The 15,104-nt window shown below is 39.4% G+C and overlaps 2 protein-coding genes across 2 annotated transcripts in view; one reads left to right on the plus strand and one right to left on the minus strand.

The window, feature by feature from the left end:
* LOC133156662 (tyrosine-protein phosphatase non-receptor type 5-like) overlaps window positions 1–5,748 on the minus strand; it is a 17,864-nt gene extending 12,116 nt beyond the window's left edge. The window contains exons 1-3 of the mRNA XM_061282549.1: window positions 5,014–5,748; window positions 3,818–4,632; window positions 1,133–1,485 (exon numbers count right to left, since the gene is read on the minus strand). The gene's annotated coding sequence lies outside the window, so the exon portion shown is untranslated. The remainder of the gene's footprint in view (window positions 1–1,132; window positions 1,486–3,817; window positions 4,633–5,013) is intronic.
* ptprja (protein tyrosine phosphatase receptor type Ja) overlaps window positions 5,665–15,104 on the plus strand; it is a 26,508-nt gene continuing 17,068 nt past the window's right edge. The window contains exon 1 of the mRNA XM_061282543.1: window positions 5,665–5,893. Coding sequence (XP_061138527.1) covers window positions 5,825–5,893 — 69 coding nt within the window. The 5' untranslated portion in view covers window positions 5,665–5,824. The remainder of the gene's footprint in view (window positions 5,894–15,104) is intronic.

A 15,104-nucleotide genomic window follows, 5' to 3' on the forward strand; every position in this document is an offset into this window, starting at 1 on the left:
TTCTTGATCCTTGGTATGCATTTAAAATACCATGGCAACTGTAAAAATTGTGTAAAACGTTATTCTTTGGTTGTACTCTGCATTATGTTGAATGTGGCATCTGTGAAGCTAACGGGGCAGCGCCCCCTTTGCCCCAAATGACAACAAGTCACTACAGACTATCACTATAATGTCAAGAATAAAATGTACAGCTACAGCAGTATTTCCCCTTTTTCATGCTGACTCGAAGCTGAGTATCATGTGTGGAGCTGAAGTGCTAAAGAGGATGGATGCCCTTTCTGAAAGTGATGATAGAACGGAAACATGAGATGGAGTCACCTGGGCCAAGACCAAGCTCATTGACCTCTCATAGATGATCATTAATACAAACAGTAGCTTACAAGGAATGACCTTGGAGTTCAAATGTGATGTCCTGCCGTGCATTGTGGTGGGACACAATTAATCGCCATCATTAGTTTACTAAACATAGACTTTCTGCAACATTTGTAGGAATTGAAAGAAAAATCTCATCTCCAATACATGTAAACATGCAATTCTGCCGAAGCTGTACTGCATGAATAATTAACATATACTGCATAGCAAATGGATTTACAGGCTGAAGGAGCTAAATCTGCATTTTGCGGCGACAGAAAATTGTATGACATGAGTGCGCTGCATCACAACACCGAGGCAAGAATGGCAATCCCGGGCAGTCATTCATACTTGGACAAAAGACCATTCATATCACGTTCGTATCTACGGTGTGCTCAAGCAACCACACGGAGCAGACAGGGATGGATTAGTAATGAATCCCCCATGGGAGGTGGACTGTTGCATCTCTCGCTGGTACTCCCCCATTGTCTCACAAACACACACATACACACGCATCACTAAAGCTTTAAGACAACAATGTGAAAATACAAGGCTGATAAAGAACCAACCTGTTGTCCATGCAGGCTACATCACGGTACCTTTTCACACCCAGGAGAGCACAGCAGCCATATGAACCACGGGGTCTCCATCGTGCTATTGGTATTCACCTCATGTCGCACAACCACAGACGGAGGAAGGGAGGGGGGGGAACCGAGCGGGGAGAGGGAGGGCCGGACCACTCATCCCCAGTCTTAAGTCTGGTTAGGATAAGTCTTCTTACCTGAATGAGCCCTGCTTCAAACGGCCATCTGGCGCTCTTCTCCCTCTGAGCCAAAGAGCAGCAGCCAAACACCAATTCCTTTGCTGCTCCCCTGCCTGCTGGAGATGGAGCGTGCTCGCATGCGAGGAAGAGACGGACGGGTTGGTTTGAAGATGCGTGCGAGGTTAGCGGAGGCCAAGGGGACTTATGCGGTGGGTGTTTGCGTGTGATGGGCTCGCTATTGTTTGTATCCTGGAGCAGAGTGGCAGCAGCAGCTTCATCTAGGTATATGCAGCAAGAGGCTGTGTGGTAGCCTTGGCAACAGAGCAAGAACGAGGGAGTGCGAGTGAGAGAGGAGGCGAGAGAGGGAGAGACTGGGAGAGAGAGGGAAAGTGGATTCATCACATTGGAGGGACATAAATCTTCCAATATTTTGCTTACTATAATGTGCTCAACTCATTTGTTCTACATTCATACAGTTTTTAATACGACAGCATTTGTGTCCAAACTGTGGCCCGGGGGCCATTTGTGGCCTGATGTCCATTTTTAACCACATATTGTAGAAATAATATTTGAAATGGCCCGGAATGTTATTTTTAATTTTTTAGATGGTGGGGGTTGGATGGTCAACTGTAAAAATGCGGCTGTCTAAAAATTGGAGAGAAAAAGAGGACTACCACCAATCCCACTGCAAATTAAACATTTCTAGCTAGAGCTGTTCCTCACCCATTATCTGACAGAAAATGCATACAATATTTCACTAGATTTTACATTTTGTTATTTTATAACTATTTCAAACAAAAAATGTCACTGAGGAACAAAACATTTTTTTCAATATGACAATTGCCAATTACAACAATTAATTCCGGTCTTTTTGTATTGTTTCCCAAAACTTGATAGTCTGAAACCGAAGCTGCGAAGCAACAATAAATGTCAAGAGAAGAAGAAGAAGCTTTCTTCGACTCGGTCTCCTTCAAACTATTTATGACCCATTTCACTCTTCATCCATATAGTACGTATAACTCTCCCATATGGCACCATCCTCCACAGGTCCAATCAGCCTCATGACCTCCTCTTTCTTCTTATTGTGTATCCTCCTCATCTCCTTTAACGTGACTTGACCTCCCTAGTTGTGCGTGTCTAGAAGCCCCCCACACACACACACGCACGCAGTTACGCAATAGAGTCGGATATCAAAATCCTTTTACTAAGACTAAGGTATGAATAGAGCAAAGTTATTCCGAATTGCAAAAGTTCATGCAGGTAAGTTTGTATGGATGTTGCGGGGACATCTAGTGTTCACTTCTGGATTGACTATCGGCCAAGGGGATGTCTCCTATGTACATAGTAACTGAAACATTCCTGACGGTTAGAAAATAACACACCCTTAATCTCACTGTTGCATTATTTAATTGTGTTAGAGATCTCAATTTCTTTCATAGCATTTCTCATTTTAGCAAATGCATATCTCAGTATTCAAAAGTCGTTAAAAATACTTTCAAGTTTTATTTTTTATTTTTGGTTTCAAACTGCTCTGGAGTAAATAAAAAAACGAGATGTCATCTGCTTGATGTTGTCATGCCATTTGATTATGAAGGAATTTTATGCAGGAATTGAAATTGAATATATAGAATTAATTATAGAATGTTGAACTAAACTGGCAATAAACACATTTCTTCCAACATGTTGACCAACAGATGATTCCATAACATCCAATCTACTGTACCCTGACAAATTGACATTTTATTCTCTCCCAGAAATGAACGAAAAAGATCGCTAAGCTGTTGAACCATTGGTGGTAAAACTAGAGCGAAGAGTGGGCACATGAGCAGAGTATAAGTGAGAAAATGAAAACTGTGACTGCATCTAGCCTAGGTGTGACTGACAGGAAAGATGACTCCTTTGGTCTCACACCCAGCAAAGTGTTTTTATATTACTAGTGTGAAGCGGAAGTGGGACATTTTCAGATCTTACTCCCATTTTGATACAGTGACTGTTACTACATGTGTGTTTGCTGCTTGTGTGAGTGAGTGTGTGTTTGTGTATGTACGTATATTTTTCCTGTACAGCTAAACAGTAAACATCTAAATTGGGAAGTTGAAAATAGTCACCACCCTAACCCTGCAGGGCCCAGATCCCTTGCCAGCCATCCTCTGATAGTAACCATCCACCCATGGAAATAACATCATTTCAAATATTGAACTTGTTTACTCTGACATTTAAATCCAAACAACACAGCGCGGGAATGAAAATATAAACACACATTCGTTTGACATAGGGGCAATTATGACAATTTGCTCGGCATAAACAAACAACTGAGCCACATGGTTGTGTAGATGGGGAGATGGGATAGCAGAACAGGGATAAGGTCTGTTATGAGAGCATTACTCAAGCATAATTGCATCAAGCTAAAAACAAATTTAAAGGGATACTGTTCTTGGTTGTACAGTTAGATAGTAGTGCAAGTGTCGATTGTATTGGGGAACATTTTGTCATCACTGTGTTCCATGGTATGTTTAATACATGTGGACAAAATCTTCACTTAAATGCATATTTTAGAAATGTAGGTTTGAGAAAGAGAAAAGGCTGAGATATTATTGGGTGAAAAATCTAACATTCATGCACGCATGCCAAAAGAAGCGCACGCAAGACAACCAATCACATTCAAACTCATGTCATATTGGAGTCGGCAAACACCTGATTTACCTGAAATAAATTCCAGATGTTGTAGTTGTCGGTTCTTGACATTTTTTGTTGTTTTCGAGCAAAACTCTGACGGTTTTGTGCTAACCTTGCGTGCGAATTGTTCATAATTTTGCTCCATATTGAAGCCCGGGGTCCACCTGAAAAAAAAAACAGCACCGTAAATGACCCCTAACCTCAACCCAGTTACTTTTTCGGCAAAAACATATAAGACAGAGGATAACAGTGGGTCCTCGTGAGTTGTATTTTTATAGTGTTGTGTTTATTTCTTGGATGATCAGTTCTGACACTGACAACGGTAGCTGGTAGTGAGTAGCAATGTGTTAACTACAATACACATATCGTTGACAATGCGAAGTAACCAAACCTTAAAAAAAACCTGGACAATGGAAAACCTCAAGTGATGTTACTATTCCGAATTATAAGCACACAGAAGGCGGTGGAAAAGGTGGTATTTATTTAAATGCCTCAAAGGCATCCTCCCACATTGTTTCATGACCTGAAGGTTTCATGAACACAGAAGGAAACTTGCCTTCTTGCCATGTCCTAACTTCTTAGAGACTATGGCTTGAACATCTCATTATCATTGATAAAACATCCATTAAGAGTTCATGGCTGACAGCCAATACATACAAGCATGCGTTTGTGCATTCTTCCATTGTCTTCTTTATTTTCTTTGGAACGTCAAACGCTTTGGTTTATTTCCTGATTATAACATCTTTGAAGGAGGGAAACCACTCATCTTATCAGCCCGATGTTGGAACTCCAACAAGGTCTTTGTGCCGCACGTCTCTTTGAAGATCTTTCCAACCACATTGCTAAAACAGAGGACACAATTAGAAGAGACGCTTAGGATTACATAACAAAATTGTATGATATTTCAAAGTGCATACTGTGTTGTAGACCATACAGACTTTTTGTCACAAACACAAAACCCAGCGCGTAATATATACTATATATAGATTAGATAGATATATATATCTGTGGCATCGTATAAATATATAGATATATATAACTACATAGTGCATATAGACGTATATATATATATATATATATATATATATATATATATATATATATATATACGTAGATGCCACAGGAGAGTAAAAAGGGACTTTTTGTATGTTTGTAATTGTTTATAGATGCCACAAGAGGGCGACAAAGCTGCAATAATGTCTAAATGAAGCTCCTCAACTCACCTCAACATACTTCCTTGACAGAAAGATGTCAAAAGATGGTGACAAAACAACACTGTTGATGGAACGTCACAGTGTATTTTCTAATACTGCTGCGAGTGAAACAAAAAACATATCTATGGCTCTACTTTATGTGTTGGAGTAAAAAGCGGCACATCTTTATGTGTGTGCAGAGGCAAGTCTAGTTTACCATGTATGAATTCCGGCGAACCGAGTGTATTTAATTACACACCACCTAACAATCTGGTGACAGAAAGTAAATTTAGTTCCAATTCCATAGTTTTCTTGGCGTGTTGTAGAGATATCAATTCACCAAGTGTTCTTGCATGCAAAAGTCCCATTTGTTTCCCCTCTAAATACTTCTCCTCATACTTCACATACACAGCAATATCATCACTTTTGTCCACTATAAAGAAGATCAAGATAACTTAAAGGGAGTTTTTCTGCAAATATTTTCCTTGGCTGCTCTGTTGAGTACCCTCGAAAGGGGACGATGCATTCCTTCATCGTCTGTGGCCAAGTTATGGTCGGAATGTGGGGCGACTCCTTCAATTCTGCTTGACCAACTTGCCCTCCGTGTTGATGATGGCGAGGAAGAGTAGGGGGGGGGGGCAGAGGGGGAGGAGGAGAGGGGGAGGCGGTGTCCACTACTTAATGCAACTTTCGCCGAATGACGCGCTCCTCCTTGTTCCCACAGAGGAACAATTTCCCCATCTCACTGTGACAAAGAAGCAACAAAGACGTTATTTTCGGCATGTCAAGTGGGTAAGAAAACATTTTTTTTGACGTGAACTTTGTTTTAATAATACTAGTCATGAAGACGTCGCAGCTGCGCGTCATCGCCTCTCTGTGGACTTTTCTTCAATTCAGCGCACTTTTAAAGGTAAGCATAATTTCTTCAGTCACGCTTGAGAAGTACGGCTGCTTTCCAAAAGTGCCGCTTTGCTTGGATTAAAAGAACGCGCAACCAGTCAGGAGTGGATGAGTGCACCTGTTGCGTACCGGGCTGACTGTTTCGCTACTGGTGCAAAGTTTGCGGAGAAGTTTCACACAAGAATGCAGTTTTGTTACAATGGCTGCAATGATGGTTTGTTATGCTATGAATGGGATTTTTTAATCTGGGTTCAATCCACGTCAACGCGTAATAAATACTGTGACATTTAGTTAAATCAAAAAGGTTAACAATGGTTGACTGTTTAGCAGAAGACAAGACAGGAGTGTATTAATGGAGTTCATAAAAGCTCACTGCACACCATTAGTGAGAACGTGGTCAAGTTAAATTTAGCTGGTTAAATTAAATTTATCTGAGTTTACCATTTAATTGAAGAAATAACATTTGTATTGTGTAGTATGTTTTTACTGTGTATTATTATTATTATTATTATTATTATTATTATTATTATTATTATTATTATTATTATTATTATGAACTATATTTTTAACATTCACACGGCTGATCACAATGATCCATGAACATTGCAAGCCGAAACGAACTCACTTGGAAATTAAAACAGAAAATTTAAATGTAATGATAATAATTTCATATTTTAAAAAACAACTTAACATACATGGAAAATAATAACACCAGAAGAAGTCGGATCCTCAAACTGTCTTACATTCAAAATAAATGTACGTACATTTTTTTTTTACAATAAACCAGGTGTTTATATCAATGTAAATGGCAACAATGTAATGTACCTGACCCACCCACCAATTTTGTTCTAATAATCATGTTATCTTAAGTGTCTGTCTTCTGATTGATACTGAATCAATTAATGATTTCACCAAAATTTAGAGAGAGCAAGTTTTCATCCGTGTAGACGTCCAGTCTGGTTACAAACAATAAGTGAAGTTTCTTAATAATAAATAATAAAAAATGAAAAACGCTGACAATAATATGAATAAGAATAAATAAGAAATATGAGAAAAATAAGAAAAGGTTCCATAATACTTGCACTAAAAACATTTGCTTTAAATTTCTTTATAAATGTAGCATCAGCTATTTTATTATTTAAAATGTCCATATTTGAATGTAAGTGTGAATCCAATCCATCGCCTGGAAGCCTGTGGGATACAATAATGGTCAGATTTGACTGACACCATCAATGAAGTTCAATCAATCGATCGATCGATCGACCGACCAACTAACCAGCCAGCTAGCTAACTCAAAATGCTTCATTATTGTTTTTGTAGTTTGCACTCAAAATGGTTCACATAAAAATGCATATTATTGTGGTTGTAGTTTGCTGTGATGAGCTTCATTGCCTCAATATACTGTAGCCAGCTCCCTAACACTAATACAACTTCAACCACAACAACATATTGCCACTGTACGCATTAATAGTATACATATAATATTTGTAAAGGTGGGATTGATAATACAGCGCTTACATTAACTATCTTTACATAATAAAGTGTAATGTAATGAAGTCTCGCAAAAGTATACAGAAGCATGGTTATCTATACCGGTTTGTGGATATGTCATATCCAGAGTCATCCAGAGTAAACCAGTGTAAAAAATGCATCCCAGTGGAATGTCATTATGTAAATCTGTGTCTGTGAACTGGCCCACCTGTCCTCGCTGCACTGGTCTTTCAGGATCGAAAAAGGCGAGAGGGGTCAGGATTGCAATGAGATACAGTTCATATGGCCAAAAGTCTTCACATCACGACCAGTTTTTAAGGTATAGCTATCCAACCTGGTAAAGATAAGTTCTAATTGTTTCCAGTAGCATCTTTTACTTCAATATTTGTCAGTGGGCTGACTTTACATATTACACAGCAGTGACAATAATGACAAGTCTCCATTGTCTCACCGCAGACATGGTGCATTTAGCCTTACATAAGAAACCACACTGCAATATAATATCCAGTTCAGTTTTGTGCACGTTAAGGGCCATAACACATTCCCGCCATCTCTCAGCTGTGTGCACAGGAGCGAACGCAGAAGTGTTTTATTTTTGTAGTGTACAACTTGTAAGTGAGGAAGTTGGGTTGAACATTCACAGTACGCCAACTAAAGGTTGTTTTAAATTTGTATAAGACACAAAAGACAGAAAGCAATAAGAGTCCATTTAAAGAACAATGTAAATTATAAAGACCTGCAAGAAAAGATTAACTGCTTAGATCATGAGTTGTGTTTATCCATAGTTCACATGATCTCATCAGTTTACATAGATTCTCATCATACCCTGTGTGTTGTAAGGGTCATTAGACTGTATTGTGGCCTACTCCTTCAGATCATAGCAAACCTCATTATTAGCTTGATACAATATTGAAACAATTCAACAAGGGCATATTCATTTTGTTGGAAAAAAACAATATGTGCAACAAAGGAAGTTCAACCTGAAAAGGGGAAATTTTAAAGTTCCTCTTTTTTTTTTGCATGCTGATACTACCCATATGTTTCTTCATCTTTTACCGTCAAACAAGAATAGAACAGCGCACTTAACTCACATTTCCTTTAAAGGAGAAATTTTGTGATTTTTTTTTCTCAATTTCTCAGTTTTCAGGCGTTGGCGTTTGTCCCCTTTCCCAATGCTCTGAGACGTATCAATTCCTATATGGTAATAAAGTTGATGGCGTTTTGTTATAAGAAGGTGGACTCAATCTCATTTAGCTTCAAGCAAACGTATCTGTTTGCAGCCACTTTCCGCTGCATGTTAACCACATGAACGGAACGCTTCCTGTAAACGTGTCGCTCATTGTCATACAGCTGCAATCCTTCAAAGTTCATGTGAACATCACAAAGTCTAATGTCAACTTCAAATGCCCGCAGCAAATATTAGAATATTTGTCTTCAATATTTTCAATTTTATGAACAATATTTTCAATTTTATGAACAAAACATCTTCCTTGCCAGACAACATCTTACTGACAAACATGCTAGTTACTGTCCATAAAATCCCTGTTAATAACTTAACAGGTTGACAAATATTAAAGTCTCCCACACGCATTTAAACAATAGCCGCTGTTAGCCCGGAAATAAGGTGGATAGAACCAAAAAAAAACTTGATGGATATAGCGATGGACAGCAATTACTGTTATTAAAGGAGACTTATTTTTTTTAAATTCATATCAATTCCTAGTGCAACTAACATCTGTTGCATGCTCATCTGGGAATTCCCAAAGGATAAATTATTATAGAGCACTTGAAGCACCCTGGTTTTTGTCTTGCTGAAATCACGGCATTTGAGAAGGCAGCCCTTTCTCATTTAAGTGAGCCAGGTCTCATCCTGCAATGAGTATGAATTTTGGTCTCTGGCCATAAATTAAAAGTGGCTCTGGAACATCGGCCTGCATATTTGGCCATGTTGCTGCCGGAGAAATTCTTCATTGGGTTGGTTATTATTACTGATAAAAGAGTTACTTGGTTGTTAAACTCAACACTTGGGCGGACAGGTACTTACTATTTGTATACAATAGATTGAAAAGTGACTTTTAAATGATATGCCCCCTTTAAAGTAGCTAAGCAGCCAATAAAGGTTTTATTATGGTGACTTTTACTTCCCATTATGTACTCATAGGAAAAAAAAGAATACAACACTAGTTGTATTCTTTGTTTGTTTTTTTTTCTGATTCTTTGTTGCAAGTTGTTTGCTCTGTTGATTGATGTTTGCTAATATTTGAAACAGGAAATTTGCCATGACTTCATACTGTCCATTTGAATCTATTGTGGTACACACCAGCTCAGACCAGAACTGAATAAGCACAATGCTTCCTTGTGTCCCTTCATGTGATCAATTAGTTACCAGCCCTGTGAACTTCTGAGAGGTCAGACGGTTTGTTTCATCAAAACAGCATTAGGCTTAGCAGGGAATTTGGCCTTTTCTCATTCCAGGGGAAGGATTTGGTCCTGTGTTGGGGTCCAAAATACTAAAATATACATTGACATGTATTATCTGTAAACTGATGCTAAAAAAAGACACAGAGAGCATTAGTGACATGAATTAAAAAGCCCAGTGCTTGCTTAATGACTAATAGGTGGTTCAAAAATCAATACAAAACAGTGCAGGGGTGGCAGATGCGAACTCACTTGCTCCTCACGCTCAAATGACTCAGGAAAAGTACAACACTTTGCATGAGTTTATCATAGTATGGAGCGAATGGTCATGCCTTTATATGGTTTCATTCACTCTCTGCCGGCCGGGCCCACTCAAATGAAAAGGTGGTGACACTGCTATCAGTGGGAAACATCTTAGAACAAGGAAATGGGACGCTTGGTAACTTTCACAAGTGGCCTGTAGTGAGTATCGACACTATTCTGTGTGTAGATAGCACTTGTCATTTCGTTCATGCTGCTTTTCCTTCCTAAAAAAAGGACATGTGCAAAAGCGCAATAATACTGTAGTCATAAAACTAGTGAATAGAATAAATAAATAAAAGTGAATAAAAGTCTGTGTAGAATGCTTTTGTCTAAGCGTATCTGAATGAGCGAAAAAGCACAAAGGTCACAATTCAAGTTTTTCTCCGTGGAATGCCGCAGCCTCCGCCCACTCACTAAACACTTGAGAGGCATGATGATGGTCCAGTTTTCAATTAACATAGTTGCCTGTAACCAAAGCGGCTCCTTCAGGCTGTGCATGTACATGATGAGTTACAAAGAGTCACAGTTCCCCCATTTCATGTAAATGAGACACAGACTCCTCCCTGGACGTCAAAGGCCTTATTGTCAGCAGAGAGCAGATAATTTTATCTGTGACCTCTGTGCAGGTCAGGGTCAAATGAGGCCGTCAGGTTGGAAAAACCCAGAAGATATTAAGAGTAGGACTTAAGAGTTTTGAATTTAAGATTTGAGGGTTGCGGTTTGAAGGACTTAAGAGTTTTGAATTTATAATTTGTGGGTTGCGGTTTGAATCTCAGTTCTGGATCTTCTGTTCACATAGTTTCCTTGGGCTTGCATGGGTATCCTGGCTTTCTTCCTCATTCTGCAAGCATGCATTGTCCATAGCTGGCAGCATGATTGGTTAGTTACTTGTTTATGTGTGCTTTCTAAGCGTCACATTTTAGCCCTGCTTACAGTTTCTTGTGTAGTGTAGTACTTGGTCCACCTTGACCTCCCACAGGACACAAGCGATTACAAATTTGCCCCTTGAGCGCGGAATGAGAAGAGACATTTCAAATATGACGTGACCAAACCCAGAATACAGGTGTGTCATGTCTTTCGCAAGCTGAGTCCAGAGGCTCGGTGACATCAAATGCACTCACTAGTAGATGTCAGTCGAAGGCAAATATGGCAGCCCCCTGAGATAGTGAAAAATGAGTGCGATTCTTGTGAGCGTGAATTGTATACCAAAAATGAAAGCTTAATCCAGATACCCTGTTTAGACTTGTATCTCAGGGTAGGGTTGCACAGTGTAACTAGGCAAAAAAAGAGGCAGCAGTTCTTATTTGAACTTGTTCCTTTGTCACTCCAAAATGTTGCATGCAAAACTGGCATATAAAACAATTGAGGAAACAACAAATGTCTGCTAGCCAAATTCAATTTTACAGTATAAGCCACACATGGTGCATGTTAATCAAAATTTATACCAATGTTTCAGTAAATTAAGCTTCAATCAACATGCAGGGTGCAATCCAGGGTGTTGTATACTTCTTGTATAATAACTAGTATCGAGAACATGGAAAACAAAAGCACATTTGGGTTCAAATGTAAAGTTCTTTACAGCAGTGGTCCCCAGCCTTTTTAGCACCACGGACAGAATTACTGCAATGCAAGTTATTTATTGTGCAGCCCGGTACCAGATGATCCGCGGACCGGTGGTTGGGGACCACTGCTTTACAGAATGCTAACTATGTGTATGACTCGCAACCATGGCAAAAGCTCCCGGTGAAAAGAGGTTGACAGTTTTCTTTGTTGCTTGCTTTTCTTTTGGGTGGTTGCCAAATTTTTTACATTTTTCAAATTTGTGGAAGATTATAATGAAATATTTTAAGCCAATACATTCGCCAGCAATACAAAGTGGGTAAGTGGTAGACCTCAAAACAATATCAGAGGACGTTTTCTTCACATTGTGCTCCAATGGTTGTCTGCAGCTCACTCTGTATGGTTGTACAGAACTGTGCTTGGGGACAGTATTTCCATGTCCTCTGATCTGCACAGTGATAGAAGAGTCAAGGCTGTGTTGTGGGTGGTGGATACCAGGAGAAACACGCAAACAGACACACGCGCGCACAAACGCACGCACACACACGCGCACACACAATATGGTAAGATTCAGTATTTGGAATTAGCCCATCTCACCCATTTTGCAAATGTATAGTGTTACTGTGTTGCGCTCACAGTAGTGCTATCACGTATAAACATTGATTTGCAATGCACAGACGGAGTCCATTCTAATGTTTGTTTTTCAAGATGTTAGAAAAATAGTTTACAAGCCTTAAAATAAAATTGACAACAATGTTATGGTTCATTCAGTTTTGAGTCTGACATAAATACTTTGACTGGAAGTTGCGCATAATCTAGATATTTTTAAACGTGGTGAATCTTTGAAGGAAATTGCCGCCATAAAACTCAAAGATAACAGTTTATGCTGGGAAATATTGTGTTTGTTTATGTGTCCATGGTAAACATTCACACTCGAGTATCAACAGCCGCCTCCATGAGTTAAAATGCTTTTACTGCTTTTACTTTATGGGTGTCCGCTTTTTCCCATGCCCCGGGCACAACGCATTCTCTGGCACGATCAGGCCTCCTGTTACGAACTACTTGATGGCGAGATGATGAGAGGCAGTTTGTGAAGATTCTATAATCACGCCGTTCAGGCCAAAGTCATCATGGTAACTAAATTGGCCAAACAGAAAATGAGGGCTTGTTACTTGCATGAGGTATCATACTGATATTCTTAAAATCCTTGCCACTTGGGCTATAATAACTAAACAAACATGTTATCAAGACACCTGAGAGCTGTTGCAAATTGTGAATAAAGCACCCTTTGTAATTGCTGCCACATTTAAAATGATTAGCATGACATTCCGTGGACTTTTATAACAAACTAATCACCATCAAGTCACTGGAATGTGACTGAAATGTGTTATCCACACTCGTCGCCATGCCCATCTACCAAAAGGCCTCCTTGATACTGAGGTCTGACGACAGGTCTAGTGTTACTCAAAGTCTTGTGGTACTTTTTGTTCTTGGAACTGACCTTAATAAGCCTGAGGTATGAAGTACAGCATAATATTTACCTTCAAATCCCTTTATGTTGATTTGTTATCTGGGGTCTCTGGGTGGGTACAGGAAAGTCATGTTTGCACTGAAACAATGAATGTTTCCCAGGAGAAACCTCTGAGCCAATCAACTTTACAAAGGCTGACTCTGACCTTTGAAAATGAATTAGTGAAATTTAGTCAAGTTGCCGCAGTGATAAATGTGCACATTGTCCCAATCCGTGACATGAAACGAGAGCAGTGAAAGGGCTGTCAATCAATCTGTAAACATGAGCACAAATTAAAAACCTGCACTTTAAAAACACTGGTCAGCAGCTAATTTTGGATCAAAGATGGCTTTATGTGTCTCTTAATGTATTTTTAATGCCATTTGAAATGATTAATGAAAAAGTACTGTAGAAAAGTGGGAGCAAAGACACCCAGCGCATATCCCAATTCTTATAGAATGCCGAACAGAATCTGAACATTGTCATTAGGCACACTCATTGCAACTAGCTGATATGGATGTTTCAAAGTTTATTTTTGTTTGTTTAGTGTACTGTTGGCCCAGGGATAGAAAATGTCACATAAGCTATTGTATTTATATCAACATTATTCATGATATGCAAAAATTAAGATCATTCAAGCTGGAGTTTTGCTTTTTTTTTTCTTGGTGCCTTTGTTCCAAGTCATCAGACGATAAGAAGCTGAGGTCAATAAGGTCCACCCTTGAGGGACAGCGTTGAAGGTGATGTCTTGGTTGTGCTGAGTCTCGTTACAGAGGAAGGAACTTGGGTGTTATCGGAAAGCACGCAGCAAAGATGGGCTGAGGGAGACGCAGAACGGCAGGCAGATCGGCTGCCTTTCGGGTTGATGTAATGTTTATGTAGCCGTCGGTGTGGCCACTTCCTCCTCCTCCTCTTTCCCAGACTCCGGCAAAGGGCACAGACTGAGGACACAGTGCCTTAGGGTCAATAGTCCCAGCTAAAATGTTTGACCATCCAGCATTTAAACATGACTTCTTTTTCTAAGGAATCCTTTTCCTCCTGGGACTTTAGAGTACGGTTTACATCTTGTCTGTGAGTCATTTCCGAGGCTTAATGGCTTGAAACATTGTTTTGTTTATTTTGGCAGGAGAAAATATGTGATACTTTGGCACATGATTAAAGTATGCAAAGCACATCTAGTCTAAATGATCAGAGACAGTAACATGAACATCTCGATAAAAACAACAAGACTGTCAAAGTATTATGACTGATCTTTCATTTCTATTATTTGTTCTTTTTACACTAAAGTCAGACATTTTGTCGACAAATTTAAATCGATCTATTTCGTGACCGATTAACCTGTATTTAGAGTTCTGTAAAAAATGGTGTCATAGATGATTGAATTTGACTACATTCCCTCGGTGGATAATGGGGAAAAATAACAATCAGTTATTTCAAATAGATGTTCTTCAAAGGTGGGTGGCAGCAGGATCTCTCTCTACCCTCTGCTGGTTAGGGCACTGTGTATTGTTGTCATTGTAAAAGACATGATCATCAGTTCAATCCCATCAGTCCTTATGCCCATCCACAGTATTGCCATTTGTGTAGTTGGCTACATCAGGAAGTAGTACGCATGGGCACAATTTGGCAGCTAGCAGTATGGTGCTAGTCATTCAGTTTCAACGTGTTTCCTGTCTAAAGAAGATATGTGACATTGCAGGGGACAATTACTTCCCCCAGAATGACAATGCAATTGAAAGAGACTCCCATCCTTCAATCCTTGAGACTGTCACCGACTGTTTTGTTGCATTCCAACTCACTTGAGGAAAATGACTGCTTCATTCAATTTAGCCAAGAAAGAAAGACATCATAGTTGATTCCAGTTGTGTTCTCCATCATGTCCTTTGGCAAACTGACATCAATGCAGCACAATAACTTGTTGCTTTCATTTGCAGCGTGA

Source organism: Syngnathus typhle, linkage group LG7 (genome assembly GCF_033458585.1).
Source record: "Syngnathus typhle isolate RoL2023-S1 ecotype Sweden linkage group LG7, RoL_Styp_1.0, whole genome shotgun sequence".
NCBI lineage: Eukaryota > Metazoa > Chordata > Actinopteri > Syngnathiformes > Syngnathidae > Syngnathus > Syngnathus typhle.